Source organism: Vanellus vanellus (assembly GCF_965231255.1).
Source record: "Vanellus vanellus genome assembly, chromosome: 2".
NCBI lineage: Eukaryota > Metazoa > Chordata > Aves > Charadriiformes > Charadriidae > Vanellus > Vanellus vanellus.
In genome coordinates this window covers 127624497-127640814 of record NC_138906.1, presented here as the reverse complement: position 1 = coordinate 127640814, position 16318 = coordinate 127624497, and the positions used below count along the sequence as shown (strand labels likewise).

At 39.0% G+C, this 16318-nt stretch overlaps 1 protein-coding gene across 1 annotated transcript in view; it reads left to right on the top strand.

Annotated features, from left to right (window-relative positions):
* TMEM68 (transmembrane protein 68) overlaps positions 1 to 16318 on the top strand; it is a gene marked incomplete at its 5' end in the record, with an annotated part of 53662 nt that overhangs the window by 35995 nt on the left and 1349 nt on the right. Inside the window, 6 exons of the mRNA XM_082499228.1 lie at positions 1284 to 1291; positions 1843 to 2173; positions 4951 to 5115; positions 10997 to 11190; positions 13267 to 13327; positions 15129 to 15268. Of these exons, the coding sequence (XP_082355354.1) occupies positions 1284 to 1291; positions 1843 to 2173; positions 4951 to 5115; positions 10997 to 11190; positions 13267 to 13327; positions 15129 to 15268 (899 nt within the window). The remainder of the gene's footprint in view (positions 1 to 1283; positions 1292 to 1842; positions 2174 to 4950; positions 5116 to 10996; positions 11191 to 13266; positions 13328 to 15128; positions 15269 to 16318) is intronic.

The following is a 16318-nucleotide window of genomic DNA, read 5'->3' as shown; positions in this document are numbered from 1 at the left end:
AGCTATGTAATCAACCTCTGAATTTTGAAAAATATTTCTGTGCCATAACCCGTGTTCCGTATTGTTCTCTAGCTAGTAGGTGGAACCGCTGGAGAAGTCCAGGCATAACCATCTGATAAATACTGTAGTGTTGAATGCTACTCCTAAATCCTGCTTGGTCTCACAAGTTGTGTTTCTTGTACTCACTGTGGGTGTTTGCTGCCTGACAGGTTCTGGAGTTCGGCTCTGGCAACTGGAATGAGAAAGAGCTTTCTCTTGCTCTCCCACACGCTCTCTCTCTCTCCTGTCCTTTCCCCCTAATTCACATACCCAAACACACGTGCATGAAATCAGTGAAGTACATGTCACTAATGCTGCATGCTTGTACATCGCTGAAGATAAATCAGCTGCTCCTCACCTTGTCCTCAAGAACATGTTGAGGAGCAAAATGTTGTAAGCTTGAATTAGTGGAACAGGGATGGATCATGGGAGCAAAGTCCTTGTCATGAGATCAGCTTTCTTCTCGCTAGTAGGAATTATCTTGAGCAATGTGGGTAGAGGCCAATTTCAAAACAGAAGGAAAAGGAACATCCTTGCTGTGTCAGAATGGGAGGGAGAATTGAGACCGGGAAATAAGTGAGATGAATTCTGCTCTAGTACATGTTTCAACACCTCATAGCAAATGTGGAGTAAAATTGATCAGCTTTGTCTTTTTTGTTGTCATTGGGGATTAGCAAAATTATCTTCTGAATTTCAGTCACTTGTTGCTTGCAGAAACAGAGCAAGAGTAGAGGAGTGATCGACTTACATCTATCGAGGCACAGGAACTCTGCAATCATACATGCTTAGATTCTTTCAGAATCGTTCTTAATCCGTTTCTCTCTACAAGCCTACATTATAGTTGCAACATGTTTTTCTTGTTGGTCCTGACTAACAGTTACTTCATGTCTTGACCAAAACTTTATTCTAGACTAGCTTATTATTTATGTTATTCTAGAACTGTAGATAGCCAAGCATACAGGTTGTCTCATGTTTGTAAGATGAATAGCAAATTTTCCTCTAAATCGTACAAAGCTAAGAAAAAAGTTTTGCTCCAGAGTTCTAGAAAGCCTGAAATATCAGCCCAGAGAGATCTAGCCCTGAAACTTCTTAGGAGTTGGCATTGGAGAACAGAGATTCTTACACATAGACATGATAAAGTCAGAGCAGTTAAAACTTTTGGAGGGCTTTTTGTGATCTTTTTTCCTTGTCCTTTCTGCTGCCTCTGTGTTGTGCTCTGGGACTTGGTGTTTCACTATCTGTAGATTTCCAGGTACAGTTAAAGGTGTCTACAGGAGTGAGACTTGCTTATTTGAGACCATCTTCTTCTTGAGTCATCATATGCTTGTGGTTAGTGGAAGTGTTCAGGAGGTTTTTTATAGCAATGGATTTGAGATTGTGCTGTTTCCTGTTGTAGTGCATGCTTGGGAGACGGTTTTAAGTGTACTGTGTAGAACAATAAATTAGACCAATCAATACAGCTTTCTGAAAATCAATAATACAGTATAAATGGATATTGGTAACAGTATAAATGTTCTGGATCTGTATAAATGGAACAGTTTTTAATGAGATAAAATCTTAGCCTGAGATTAAGCAATTGCATTATCTTTCTCAATTAGAATTGTCAGCATTTCCACTGCACAAAAGGACTAAAAAAAAAAACTTTTGCTGCATGAACCATTATGTTTCTAATAGGTGCTGCTGGGATGTGGGGTAAATGGTATATGAATCAGACAGGTTTTTTGTATGGTTAAACAGTATAGGCAGGTCTGTCTTTTTTGAGGATTTATTCATCGTCCTTTTTTTTTTTTTTTAATTAAACAGGAGATGATAGGTGGAAATGAATCCTGTACTGCAGGACCGATACCTATGTCCTACCTAACCTGCTTGACTTACATTCTGGGAGAATGGACTGGCGTGGAGCATATTGAAGATTATCTGAGTTACGCAGTGTACCTTTTATGGGTGCTTTTTCCACTCGCAGTAGTTTTTTTACTTCCGGGAGTTCTCATCATTCTCTTCTACACTTCCATTCTCCTTCTTCATATTTATAAAAGGAAGAATGAACTGAAGGAAGCTTATTCCAATGATGTTTGGGATGGTGCAAGGCAAATTTCGGCTACCCTATGGGATGGACATGGAAGAATATGGCATGGTAAGCGATATCTTACTTTTCATTAAAAACGGCTGAAGTTCTTATTCCTGGTTTACCTTTCAGAATTATCAATATATATCTGATTGTTGCTGCTGTTGCATGAAATCTAAAATTCAGGCCAATTTTTTTGTTCCCATTTTGTCAATGACTGCCAGTGGTGCTTGGGAGAAAAAAAGCCATTGTGACTTTTTTGAATGTAAAATTTTTTGTCTTATGTATTTATTCCTTTGCTGCGACAAAATGAGATCTTTCATCCAGTTGAGTATATATGCAATTTTAAAAATTTGTTTATTTGTTTTTCTTTTTTACTTTTTGTAACTACTCCTGGATTTCCTCATTCCAGGAGGACCTGGAATGATTGCTATATTAAAAATTAGATCAATTAACTATATTATTCAGAGTCAATATACAAACACTGGAACTTAAATGCCAGATCCCTGATAGCTAGTGTGTCACCACATGTTAGCGTAATTTAATTGCACTTAACCAGTCTTTTACGTAGAATGCCAAATGATGGCGAAAAGAGCACTTAGTGTCAGTTCACTCACTAGTTGCTACTTCAAATTGACTTTAGAGCCCCAAACTGTTACAGAACCTACTTTTTTATTTTCTTTCTGTCTATGTATTTTTGACAACTACTTTCTCTGCTAGAATGTCAAAACTAAGGGCTCGTTTCCTTGTCTTTCTACTATCATTTCTTTTATAAAGACAGGCTTAATAAATGATTTGGCTTTTCTTTCTAAGGAAACCATAAGCCTCTTTCAGAACCATTCAATCTAGATGCAGCTAAAGGAGAAAGAGATGTTTAAGAGCAATTTACATAAAGAACAAATCCTTCTTGAAAATCATCTCTATTTGTTCTCTAGTCAAAGGGAAGTGGGTTTTCAAGGCATTGATAACCAGATGGTGCAGCGGCTGTATCAGATAGGCTTTGTAAGACTAAGATGTAACTTTCAAATCTAGGAAAGTACACTAGATCAAAATCAACAGCTACATCAAAGAGCTTAAAATGCTCACTTCACAATAAAAAGCTATTTACTTTTTTTCATAAGAAAATGATTTTTAAGGCCTTGGCTCTTTTCATCCTTAGTAACTTTTTCTTTTTATAAGGTCTAACTTTTTATTTGCACAAAAAAAATTCTTATCCAGTCCCTCATTGACAGTTGTGACTTTTTTCTGCCCTGCCAGCTGCTTCCATGTCGTTCTCTATACACTTCTCTTGGCTAAATAATTAAATGTTTTGTGATTATTACCCCCTCACACACTTGATTAATCAATATATCATTGGAAGAACTTTTCATCCTGAAATCTCACAGCATTGAAACCCCTCCACCCAACAAAAACCACAACCCCACAACCAAAAAGTCCAAAACCAAACCCCCAAACTGGTGTCTGATAGTTGTAACTTTGTGTATATTATGCAAATACTAGATGTAGGTATCATTCTGGTTATGAATGGCTGGCATGGAGCACTGTTAGTGGTCACTTGGGGTGGTAGAGATGATGTGCTTGCAATATGTTGCAGCTCCACAGGTATAGAAAGTAAAATAGAGGGAGAAGATCCACCTTCAGAATGAAAAAAAATAATAATGGAATGGGAATTGTAGACCTGATTAACTTTGGAAGAAGTGACAGGGTTTTTTATTTGTTTATTTTAAAAAAGCCACAAACAAGATACTGTAACAATATTGCTTAATACTAGCTGAATATGTTCTATACTGATGCATTTGGATAATTTATGTTAACTGAATACATTCTGCACTGTTAACTTAATTAGAAATGTAAGTTCAGTACGAAACTTGTGTGTGTTTATATATGTTTCAATTAAGCATATAAAGCCCCAAATAGCTTTTAGTACTTGGTGATGGAAAAATGGAGCAAGTGGAATTCTGAGGGAAATAACAAGATTCATACCCTGCAGTAAAAGGAGACATGTAAATAGATGTTGTCATGTCAGATCTTCTTAAACAGTTACTGGTGGCAATGAACTTCAAAAAAGTTGTGTTTCACCACTCCTATCCAATCCTTATTTTGATTTCTCTTGAATGATTGATTCAGAGCACTCTGGAGCCTTGAAGACAGTGAACTGAAAAAATAAGGAAAAATTATACAGTTCAAGACAGTGAGACTGTCTTGAAAGGCTGAGAGAGCTGGGACTCTTTAGCCTGGAGAAGAGAAGTCTGAGGGGAGACCTTATTATGGCATACAAGTATCTAAAGGGTGGGTTGAAGGAGGATGGAGCCAGGCTCTTTTCAATGGTTCCCAGTAACAGGACGAGGGGTAACGGGCACAAGTTAGTACACAGGAAGTTCCGTTCAAATACACGGAAAAGCTTCTTTACAGTGAGGGTGACAGAGCACTGGCACAGGCTGCCCAGGGAGGTTGTGGAGTCCCCTTCTCTGGAGATTGTCAAGACCCGCCTGGATGCAGTCCTGAGTAATGTGCTCTGGGCAATCCTGCTTTAGCAGGGGAGTTGGACTAGATGATCTCTAGAGGTCCCTTCCAACTCTGAAAATTCTGTGATTCTGTGACTGGCTGTTTTGTTTTATTTTTTTCGTTGTTTTTCTTTCTTTAAATGTGGCTCTTCTGCTTTAAATGAAACTTGTATTTCCTGTGTAAGCAACTTAGTAAATGCTGCAAATAACTTCTTGACTTTTTAGCTGTCACTTTGCTCTTAATAGCTATTGGTTCCAGTTTGCCAACTTGCTGCAAGTTAGTTACTTTCGGACAGAATTGTATAACACGTTGACATCTGTTATGGCTTTAACTCCGAACAGGTTATGAGCTTCATGGTGCTGAAAAGATTCCTGAAGGGCCAGGACTTATTGTGTTTTATCATGGAGCTACTCCTGCTGACTGTCTCTATTTCATGGCTAGACTTCTTATACAGTGGAAGAGATACTGCCACGTAGTAGCTGATCATTTCGTCTTTAGATTACCAGGTAACATACTTCATTAAAAACAATAGCTTTGAGAACTCTATTTTATTTCTTTTTTTATGGTGTATTTAAGAAAAATTGTGCCACAGGAACACAGCTGTCAGAACAGATACCCTAAATTTGTCTGAATAAGTGTTGAAGTACAGCTGTCTCTAACATGTTCTTTACAAACAAGAATGAGTTTATGAGACTGGTGCATGCAAGGATAGGTCATACTCCTGGCTGGGCAACATCGTCCGATGACTCTAGGGTGTTTAGAAACAAAGAGAAGGAGATCATAGGAAAAACAGTTGTCTCCGTATTAATCCGTAGCAAAGACTTCAATAAGATGTTTCTTTTTTTATTAATATAGGCAGAATGAGTGGTATAACCTGATTAAGAAATAAACTATTTGGAAGCAGTTCCTCTAAAGTTGACAATGTTAGGCTGGGGAGACGATGTCTTTTCGTATCCCATCCAGTTGAGTATTGTTGACCATGGAACCTATCCCCAGGAAGGATCTTTTCAAAAATCTTTTTTGGAGGAAAGCTGTAGAAGTGTCCAACAAGTTTGTGTGAAACATGAGGTGAAGCATGAAGAAAATGAAAAAAAAAAATGTTTAGGGCAAGATTTTGGCTGGACAGCCTAGCGAAAAAGCACTACTGATTGGTGAAATTATTAAGTGAGGAGTTTGTGTTTTGTGTGTGTGGAGTACAGTAGTACTCAGTTCTTTTCCCAAGTACCCAGTTCTTTCCCTTTTTAGTTTGTGACTAAAAAACTCATAGTTCATTTAGTAAATTTGCAGGACTGTTCTGTAGTGTACCGATGCTTTTAGTGGAAGCAACTCATATCAAAACTGTCCATTTGCCAGTGTAATTTTATTTCAGCCTTAATCCCTGAAAACGGAACTTTTTCAGAGGCTTTGCCTCTACAACTGCTTTTGCCAACAGACTGGGATTTTTCAGCTGGTTATCAAATCTTTTGCCTGCAGCTGACTAACATAACCTGTTTTGTAATTTAGATTTGGCTCTATATTATATTAATACTTGTGCACAGTTGTTTATCAAATGGGAGATTACTTTGTTTTTTTTTCTATTTCACCTTTGAAATTAGGTTCTTGGTGTGAGTATACTTTTGAGTCCCCCAAATATAATTTAGTAGCATTGCAGAGAGATCTGACTGAATGGTCTTGAAGAGTTGGGTTCAGCAGTACAACATCTAGCTAACAGCTGGTTTTGTCAGGCATTCCTCAGGGATTGATAGTGAGACCAATGCTGCTTAATGTTTTTATTGCACACCTGGATGAGGTGTTGGAGTGTGCTTACAGGAAGTTCACTGGTGATACCATACTGGGGGAGCATTTGATACACTTGGAGTTCGAGCTGGTATTTGGAGTGCCTTCACAGAAATGAACTGGCAGAAACAACACGAAGTTCAGCAAAAGCAAATATGAAGTTGTGCGGCTGGGATGTAGCAATCATGTATGACTGTACCCTGGGCAGAAGGTGGCTTTGCAGGCAAAGACTTTGGCATTCTAGTGGACAACAAGTTGAACGTGAGTCAGCAGCATGCACTTGCAGTAAAGAAGGTGAACTACACGCTGAGGTTTTTTTTAGCATGAGTGTAGTCAGCGGTTTGAGCGAGGGGTTTTTTTCCCCTTGTCTTAGCACCTGTGCAAACATGTCTTGCAATATGGTGTCCAGTACAAGGCAGATTTTGACACACTAGAGCATGTTTGGTGGATGATGGGGGGCTGGAACACACAGTGTATGAGGAGAGGCTGGGAGAACTGGATTTGTTTGATCTGTACCAGGTAGGGGTGGCAGAAGATATTATTGCTGCCTTCAGCGACCTAACGGAAGGGTGCAGAGAAGAGGGAGTCAGACTCTTCTCACAGGTGCACAGCGATAGAATGAGAATGAGAAGCGACAGAGACAAGTTGCAACACAGGAAATTTTGATTAGACGTGAAGAAAGGTATTTTGCCATGAGGGTGATCAGACACACAAACAGATTGCCTAGACAAGTCAGGGAATCTCCATCCCTGGAGACTTTCAAAACTCCACTGGGTGAGGCCCTGAGCAGTCTGATCTAGGTGGACCCACTTTGAGTGGGAGGTTGGACTAGATGACCTTCAGACGTCCCTTCCAACCTACCTAATTCCCTGGTTCTGTGAAGACAAGCCCAAAGAGCCCAGAAAATGTTCTGGATTGTGTTTCAAAATCTGCACAATAATCTGTGACTGGCAACCCAGGTAGGTGCTGCTTCTCTTGTGAATCAAACCAGAAAGACTGCCAGAATTTTATCCTAGTACTAAGACTGCCTGATCTTGATGAAGTCTTCAGATTGAATGAGATGCCTTTTCAGAAGATCTTTTAGTTAGCCAAAAGTTATTATGCTCAATGAAGGAGAAATGGGTGAGGGGGGATAGGGGGTGGGTTTGGGGAGTCTGTGGGCTGTTAGACACACTTGGATTAGATGATTTAATGATCCTTCTGTTTTCATGATTATTGAATCTCCTGTGAATAGCTGTGAGGAACGGTTTGTCCCATGAATCTGAATCTCAGGTCTATGCCAGTATGCAATTGCTGGTACGCAGTCTCGTTGCATCTTCTGCGTTGGGCACTGCAGTCCTGAGTTAACTGCAGTTAACTGGAGTGTGTTTGCAAGATATTGCTGTGCCTCGTCAGGGATGCGTGAGACTGCAAGGGGTCAAACATGCCTCTCCCTACAGCTTAGTCTTGAAAGACACAGCTTGGTAACTTATGGAAGGGAATCTAACCTAATAGGAGACCTCTTATAGATAACTGGAGATTCCTGTTGAACGTTGCCTAATGCATCTTTCTTTCACATTGCCGCAAAAGGAGATTATTTCATTTTCTCAATTTGTACTGTATCAATACTACATATGCTTCTGTTGCTTGTGTTTTGGGGCAGAATGATATGAAACATGGTCCTGCAGCTTCTTTTTTTTTCCTTTTTCTTTTAAATACTGGAGCTTAGTCACAGAAAAGAAAACACCAGTCCAGTGGCTTCTGATTCTTTTAGATTCTTAGCTGTGTAAATCTCAGGAGTACATTGATTTCTCTAAGGTTGAGTTAAGAGAAAATCTTTTCCCAAAAAGTGCTGTGAGGACTGAGATTGCACTTGCATTCTTCTGCATCACCCTCTCCTATAGTATGGACCATGTCTGCTTCCTAGAGTCATCTGGGACCCCTCTTTAAAAGATTGCCTGCTATTTTAGGGATTTAAGACAGTCACTTTCGTGTAATGTCCCAGAGAAAAGGAGCTGTGGCTTCTTATCTGTTACATACACAAGGTGTTGCAAAGTGTCTTGTGGACTAGATGTTCTGCAGATAACCACACGTGTACCTACAATTGTGGAAGGTTGGATTCAGCGCTCTAAATGATTCCTCCCTCTCTGTGGTTCTAAAGGACAACCACAGAAGAACGATGACATCCTTGCCATCTTGCATCCAGGTAGCCGGCTGACAGCCCCAATGTTACAGTCACTGGGGCTAAGTTAGAGAAATGTATATAGTGCACTTACAGAGATAAGTGTTAAATGCATTACTGGATACTCTCCAAAGGGTTTTCAGACATTGATGTGGACACAATGTTGTTGAATACAGGAGAAGAGTGTGCTAGGGCAAAGGGCAGAGTCCAGGTTGACCTGTGGAATAAAATTAATTTTGAACTTCTTGGTATTTGAAAAAATTAGCATCCTTTCATGCTCTGGAAGGCTGAAAGAGTGTGTTTGGATAATTTTGATAGTTGTTTTGTGGTTTAAAGTGGAAAAACAGATTCTTGGACACTTTCATGGAACAGCCAGGTACTACCCTCCTTCTTCTGACTTCATGGTAACCTTTTCTTTGGGCACAGAGTACCCTGGCTGTTCCTTTGGGGCCACTGCACTAGTTCCCGTCTCTCTACTGCTGTAACGGAGCCAGGTTCTTCCTCTTTGCTACTGGAGCAGAGACATTGATAGTAACCTATGATCTGGTGGCTCGGCTAGGAGGTACAGCTCAGAATATACGGTTTATACTAAAAGTTAAGGGGGAAATGCAGCTGAGAAATTTTGTGAAGACTTGAAATCCCACACCATCGCTGTTCTGTATTCCACATTTTTGGCTGTATTCTGTTTATGTTCTGTTCTTTTTTTTCTGACCTATGAACTAGACAGACTCATGGTGTTGCTGTATCACACACCCCCCCCCGCCACCCCATCCCTTCCGCAGCATGTCCAATGCAGAAAGGAAAACTATCGTCACAGCTTCTGCTGCCTTGGAGTCTCTGTTCCTGCTCGGCTCAACACTTCTCATGGCTGTTTGGTCTCTCTCCTGAACTCAGTGACAGAAAGGGCTTAGAGACAGGCAGCTTCCTAACACCAGGTACATTCCAGAGAGCTTTAATTAGTTTGGGAATGTAAAACATTGTAAAAACCCAGCTATTTAAGATCCCACAAACAAAGCACCTGAGAGAAATTAAATTACTCTAGGAAAACTCTATTTCAGCTGTCCTCTGTGCAAATACTACTAGATGGAGACCACTAGTGTCCCCTGCAGTGTTCGTGGCAGGCACAGCAGAATGAGACAGGTGTAACAGAGCTTGTGTTCTGTTGTCATGTTTATGGACAGATCCTGACTGTGTATAGATATAAATCAGAAGTAATTATACTCACGCCAACTACAAAGACTAGTTAGAGATCAGAGTTTAGTTAAGAATAAACTAATGATATGCTGCCTCGTGCTCTTCTTCCCAAGCCTTTAGTTTATGCGGGCTGTGAGAGAAGACGGACATCTGTCATCTTAACTATATTTGGACTCTTCTTCAGTGTGTGTGTGTGTTCATAGTAACAACTATTCATTTGTTAACCTGAGGTTAACAAAAAGAAGATCTGTTATTGAGGGGCAAACTCAACTAGATCAGTTCTGTCTCCTTGCCTATGGCTGATAAGTTTGTTTGCTTCAGTGGGAAACTTCAAGATAGAGAAGTAATCTTTCCCATTCTGTTCAGTCATCTAAAGTTCCCATTTTGTTATGCAGTACTCATAAATACTGTATAAATTTAAAATTTATTGAACCAAGTGAACTGATAGATTTCCTGCAAAAAGATGTTTATGCTAGTTATGTTCTTTCACATTAGCATAGTTATCTAAATTGATCAGGCTTTTTTGATTTGATGCTTGTAAGCAATTTTTTTATATTCTGCTGTTTCTTGAAGAGCAGGGTCAGTATGACATTTCAAATTCAAGATGATATGAGGAGTTTATGTAACTTCACAGTTAAAAATTTCAGTAAATGAAAAATGTTAACCTAAGATGAATACACCCAGTCGGGGCTTGCCAGATGCCTCTTTGTGTGAAAGGCCATCCGGGTACTCGCAGACTGAACCAGGGAGTCAATGCCTGCAGTGATCTGTAACAAAGAGAATGCTGCATTTTCGTCATCATTCTCCTTCTTGTGCGCAGACTGCTGTTTGTTTGCCAAAGTTAACAAAACAAAAAACCACAACAATTTGCTGGTATTTTCTCTTGTTGCACTTTATTAGGACTGTGCTACATTTGAAAAGTAGAGCTTGGGCAAGGAGCCGGCACCCTGGAGCTGACTTAATAACTCCTTTGAAGGGACACGTGCAAGATGGCACAGAGTGCTTGCCAGTTTTTTCCAGTTTAGTCCTGATTGTGAGATAGCGCCTGACTTTACTATGACAAAAAGCCACTGAAAACCCTAAATCTTCAGCTTTTAAGCAGGACTTAATGCTTCAGTCCCTCTAGAAACATTTTTGATTTGGGGTTTCAGGTTATTAGACAAATAAGTTTTAGCTGTTGTGTTCTGTGTTGGGAAACTGTACTTAATGGTATGATGAATTAACACTTTTCGAACTAATGTTATCTTACCCAACAGGTTTTAAAATATTACTTGATGTACACGGAGTTATGCATGGACCAAGAGAAGAATGTGTTAGCGCTCTGAAGAAGGGCTGTCTGCTAGCCATTGCCCCAGGTGGAGTTCGGGAAGCACTCTTTAGTGATGAAATGTATACTATTATCTGGGGTGATCGGAAGGGCTTTGCTCAGGTGGCCATTGATGCAAAAGTGGTAAGTATAACAGATCACAGAAAAGAAGCAAAGAATTAGTTAGTACTTGTTAGTACTTTTCTGTTTGATTATTATGTATTTGGTGTTACATTGCTGAGCGTCATAGTGTCATGAGTACAGTCTACTTGGTCTCATAACTACATTTCAAGATTCTTTTTGTTGCTTTTGAGAAGCAGGCTTTGGAGTCAGCCAAGAATAGTGTGGTCAGGAAATCCAGAGTTAAAAAGAATGAGAGATGAAATCCAGGACGGTTTCTACATTACAAGCTTGTGCTGTTTTACACATACCTGGTCAGGATTGTGATGGCTCAACCCCTGACCAGAATGGTTGGGAAGCAACCATACATCAACATTTCTGTTTCCCCTATCGCTAAAGTATTCTGTGACCCAGCACAGTATAGACGCACTGGCACTATGTACTGTATTGGCCTTTTATGGTAGATAAATTAGGCAGATAATTATTCCTAAGTGACCAACTGTGAAAGGCACGTAAATGTATGATATATTTGAACTGTAACTATTTTAATAGTCATTTCAGAGTCACTCTCATTCTATATTTGTACTTGAAGATGTGTGCATATGTCTGTAGGTCTGCCTATACCTAATTTGAAAGTGAGTCTCACACCAAGAGTTTTATATTTAGGTACTGTCAAAGAAAGACTAGTTAAATCTCTGGATTTTATACAGAAATAGAATACTTTTAAGATGCAATTTTAAGCGTGTGTCACTTTTCTCAGGAGGAAAATACTGTTTAAACAGGATATTTTCAACAGATTCAGATTTTACTAATGTATTATAATAGCATATGAAAGGCCATACTTGGGATTCAACTATGGTTGTACTAGTTATATTTATTCTTTTAAATATGTGTTCAGTTCCCTTTATGCAGTCACAAAGGTCTTGCAGCTTCATCCCCCCTAAAAAGATCCTAAGAGATGCAGTAGAATAGGAATAGTATCGGAGGCAGGCTGAAAGTGGGGAAAATATCTTTATTTAAATTAAAGATGAACTTTAAGTCACCTTTAATAGTGAGCATAACTCCTCATGGAAAGAAAAATGTGTCTAAAACATCAGAAAAATTTATCTAAAACTGGGACCTTCAACTCCTTGAAGTTGTCTCATTTCAATAGTTTGTTTCCCGGAATTTTTGTCATATAGACCAACTTGGTACATACAAAAATCTCTTCCTCTGTGTCAGGAGTAAGATGTTCCAATTAAGATGGTTCTAGAATAAAGAAGTTTGTTACCATTCAGTTCAGGCAACTGCACCTCTTTTTATTCTCTATAATTGCATTGAATTATTTACACACTTCCCCCCTCTCTGCAAAAAAGAAAACCCCAACTTGATACCTATTTACCTGTTTCATTTACTAGCTCATCTCCATGCTTGTTTAAAAAAGTTAAATAATCTGAATGTTTGAAAATCCTGTAAAGAGTTCTGTATTTCTGATGATGCTATGTACAGTGCCTACATACTATAAAATGATACTTAAATAGTTCATGTAGTAGTCGACCCCCCTCCCGGTTCTTGTAAATCTTGAAAGCTTTTTGCAAGTTCAAAACCAGCAATAAAATCTTGAAATGTTCAACACCATTCCAAATATTCATCAGCAGAAATAAATCATGGCCATGTATTGAATATGACACATCACGTGTGAAACAATACAATCAGTGTAGCAGAGATGAATCAGAGAAGTTTAGGGTCCCAATCCTGTGACTTCTTCCCTTTGAACATAACTACAAATTAGGTTAAGAGGTTTAACCACTTAAATCACAACTGTGCAAACACTGCTAGATGAGGGGAGGCTTAAATGCTCCATAGGTTCTGAAATCCTGGGCTGGTTTGAAAAATAGACTTGCTGAAACAGGGACTCACTGAAATCTTATGGTATTCTCCAGCTTTAGACCTCATGGCTGAAGGTCACATAAGAACTTAAGAATACTTGATTTGCTGTCTATATGTCCTTGTCTGAGAAACACTTCTGAAATTAACTTGCTTGTTGGGTTTAAGTGAGGTAGAAGTATTTTAGATAGTGCTATCTTCATTAAATTCTTAATTATTTTTTTTCCCTCCTAGCCCATCATTCCTATGTTTACACAAAATGTTCGAGAAGGCGTTAGGACATTAGGAGGAATAAGTAAGATATTTTCTATTTTTTTGTAGTTTATTTTCCCATATGTGTTTAGCCTATCTCTGTAGAAATAACCCCCATATAAATTTGAGATTTGACAGAGCCTTGTTTCTGGAGGTTTCCACTCTGGTAGGCTTCAGAGATGTTGTTAAGAATTAATATGAGAATTAGATGTGGTATTGGCTTATCTAAGTTACTCTCCACATAACAGTGTGCCTTCACAGAAGCAGTAGAAGAAAGGAAAAAGGAGCCAGAAAAAGGCAAATAGATTTAGACCACTTTTTTTCTCTGCTTATATCTGCTGGGCCTAGTCTAGGTTTTCTGCTGTCTGTTAAGAAGCAAAGCAAACAGGGGTTTGCAAGGGATGTGTAATTTCTTTAAATGTTCTCCTAAAGTTCTGTGCTTATGCCTCTACCTGTACTTAAACTTCTGATGGTTTGAAATATTTAATCTGTAGTTGGTTTATTGTTCAGCACTAGAGCTGTGGTTCCTTGCGTAACCCTGCATTTGCCTGCTCTCTTTCCTCATCTCTATGGGACTTCCAGGCAGCACACGAATAGATGGGTACGTGTCTGAAGGGTTCACCTCTGGGATGATTAGATGCCCACATTTCTGCTGATCTGTTGGCGTTAAACCCCCTTTTTTTGTTTTCTCCAACTTACTATCTAGCAGAAAAGGCCTGAACAGTCTCCTCCATGCCACATGTTCTGCCTCAAGTATGGCATCATCGTCTTCATCAGAGGACTGCAGGGCAAAATAGTTTTGTTTCTCGCCCCCTCTAATTAAAAGCTGTATATTGCATGGAGAAAGCCAAGGCATCGAGTGCAGAATAATTCACACATTTGTCATATTCTACAAAAATTACTGCTGTGTTCAGGAGAATCTTCCCAAACCAGCAGTAACTGAAGCTAAAATCATTCATGCTACTTGTATTCTACAGCAGAGGTGCTAGAGGACTTGAGTTCTGTTGATCACTGGAGGCATTACTCCAGTTTTGTAGTTTTGGAATGTTCTTTGTCGGTATAGGTTGTGTACAGAAAATTCCACATCTTGGTCAGTAAAAATTTTCTTATGCCAACGCCTCAGTTAAAGGAATTTCTTGTCTAAAGTTGAGAGAGGGAATATTAGTACCCATTCTGCAAGGAATCTGTTCTGGGTGCATTTGGGCTAGATGCTTAAAATGTGGCTTGTAGGGAAGAATGTGTCCTCGTAGTGCTGATTGAAATACCTGCATTTTCTCTCTTTTTATATTGTTTTGGTGCAACCAGTGTGTGATCCGAAAGAGCAGTTCGGTGTTTTAGCATGACTGGCCTTTAGGCAGATAAGACTATTTCTGATCTTCTAGACCTTGGCGGGACTGAACAGAACAGTCTTCCAATACTAGTTTTTTATGATAATCTGTAAAATTAGCTGAACTCTAACCTGTATTGTGTAGTATTCCCTTCCTCTCCAGAGAGGCAACTACTGGATTTTTCTCTTCTTCCTTCTCTTTGCAGATACTCTTTGGAGGAGAGATTTCACACCAAGTTAGGGTGGAAACAAGACTGATGTTAGCATTAACACAGCTTTTAGGAAATGAAAGTCAAGGGTAGAATAGCACTTGAGATGACACGTTGTTTGAGAATCTGGGTCAGGGGCTGGATTACTTGACAAACCAGTTTCAGTTTTAAGACGTACTGGGGAAAAAAAAAAAACTTTACAGAATAATCTCAGTCTCTCTTTTTTTTTTTTTTTCTCTCTCTCTCCTCCCCACCTTCCCTTTTCCTTCTCCTGCTTTCCCCTTCCCCCCTAAATTTTTTCACATCAGAAATACTTAGGTCACTATATGAACGTATTAGACTGCCAATAGTTCCTGTGTACGGTGGGTTTCCAGTCAAGCTTCGAACTTTTATTGGAGAACCAATTCCATATGATCCAAATATAACTGCTGAGGAACTAACTGCGAAGGTAAGATAGATATACATATATATATATTTAAAATACTGATTGTTCTGATAGAAAACATGAATATTCTTGTCAAGTGACTTCTGCCTTGGAGCTAGTTATAGAAGTTGGGGGAATCATGGTAAGCTTTGGACTTGCTTAACTCTAATTGCCCTTCTTTAATGCTATCTTTTTATTATTACACCTTGCAGATGTTCTAGGCCTTTTAAAGTCAATCCTGCACTGTGTATTTGCTTAGAGAAACAACTTGCTTTAGGGACCGAAGAAGTTCAGTCAGATAATACTGCTCTGGGTTGATAAAGACATAAGCACTTCACCCAGATAAAGTGTTCTGGTTCTTGGTCTTTTCAGAATGATACTAAAGAAGCCTTTTAAATCTAGTAAATCTGTGTTCACAAACTGTTGAAACTCCATACAATAAAAAATGTAAGATAAATCACTGCTTTGTACAGTGTGTTTCCATTTCTATTTCCTCCAACTTCTCACCCAACAAATTAACTTTTGAATGTTCCCCTAGTTCAGATTTAGGTGGCTTATAGAAAGGATTGTCAGGTCCTCATGTATATTCAGTTTATTAATAGATTTCACAGTGCAGAAACATAAAACAGTTAAGTGATGGAGCAGTCAGATGGAGGTAGCCGAAATAGCCATTTTGAAAGCTCCACAGATGGTCACTTTTAGCATTCTGAAAACTTCATGAGAGAAAGAGATTTTTCTTCTTGACCATACAGGTGTCAGTTCAGATGTCTCTCCTCATCTGTTTACCCTCTGATTAGATCTTGGCAAAGTGATGTCAAAGGACTTTAGAATTGTGGGCTTTCACGACAGAATGTCTGTTTAAATGAATTTCAGATATGCTTTGGCATCTTACATTTGTGCCAACCCTCACTTGCTTCTGATTTAAGTGCAAATCCTGGTAGATAAGGCCTCTAGAATGTGAATCCCCTAGAATCCTAGCTAGAGTGATTTTAAAGTTGTATCTCGTGTTTCAGGCTATGGCAAAGTATGCGTTTTCCCATTATATATATAAAAAAATAAGCTCAATTTTTTTTT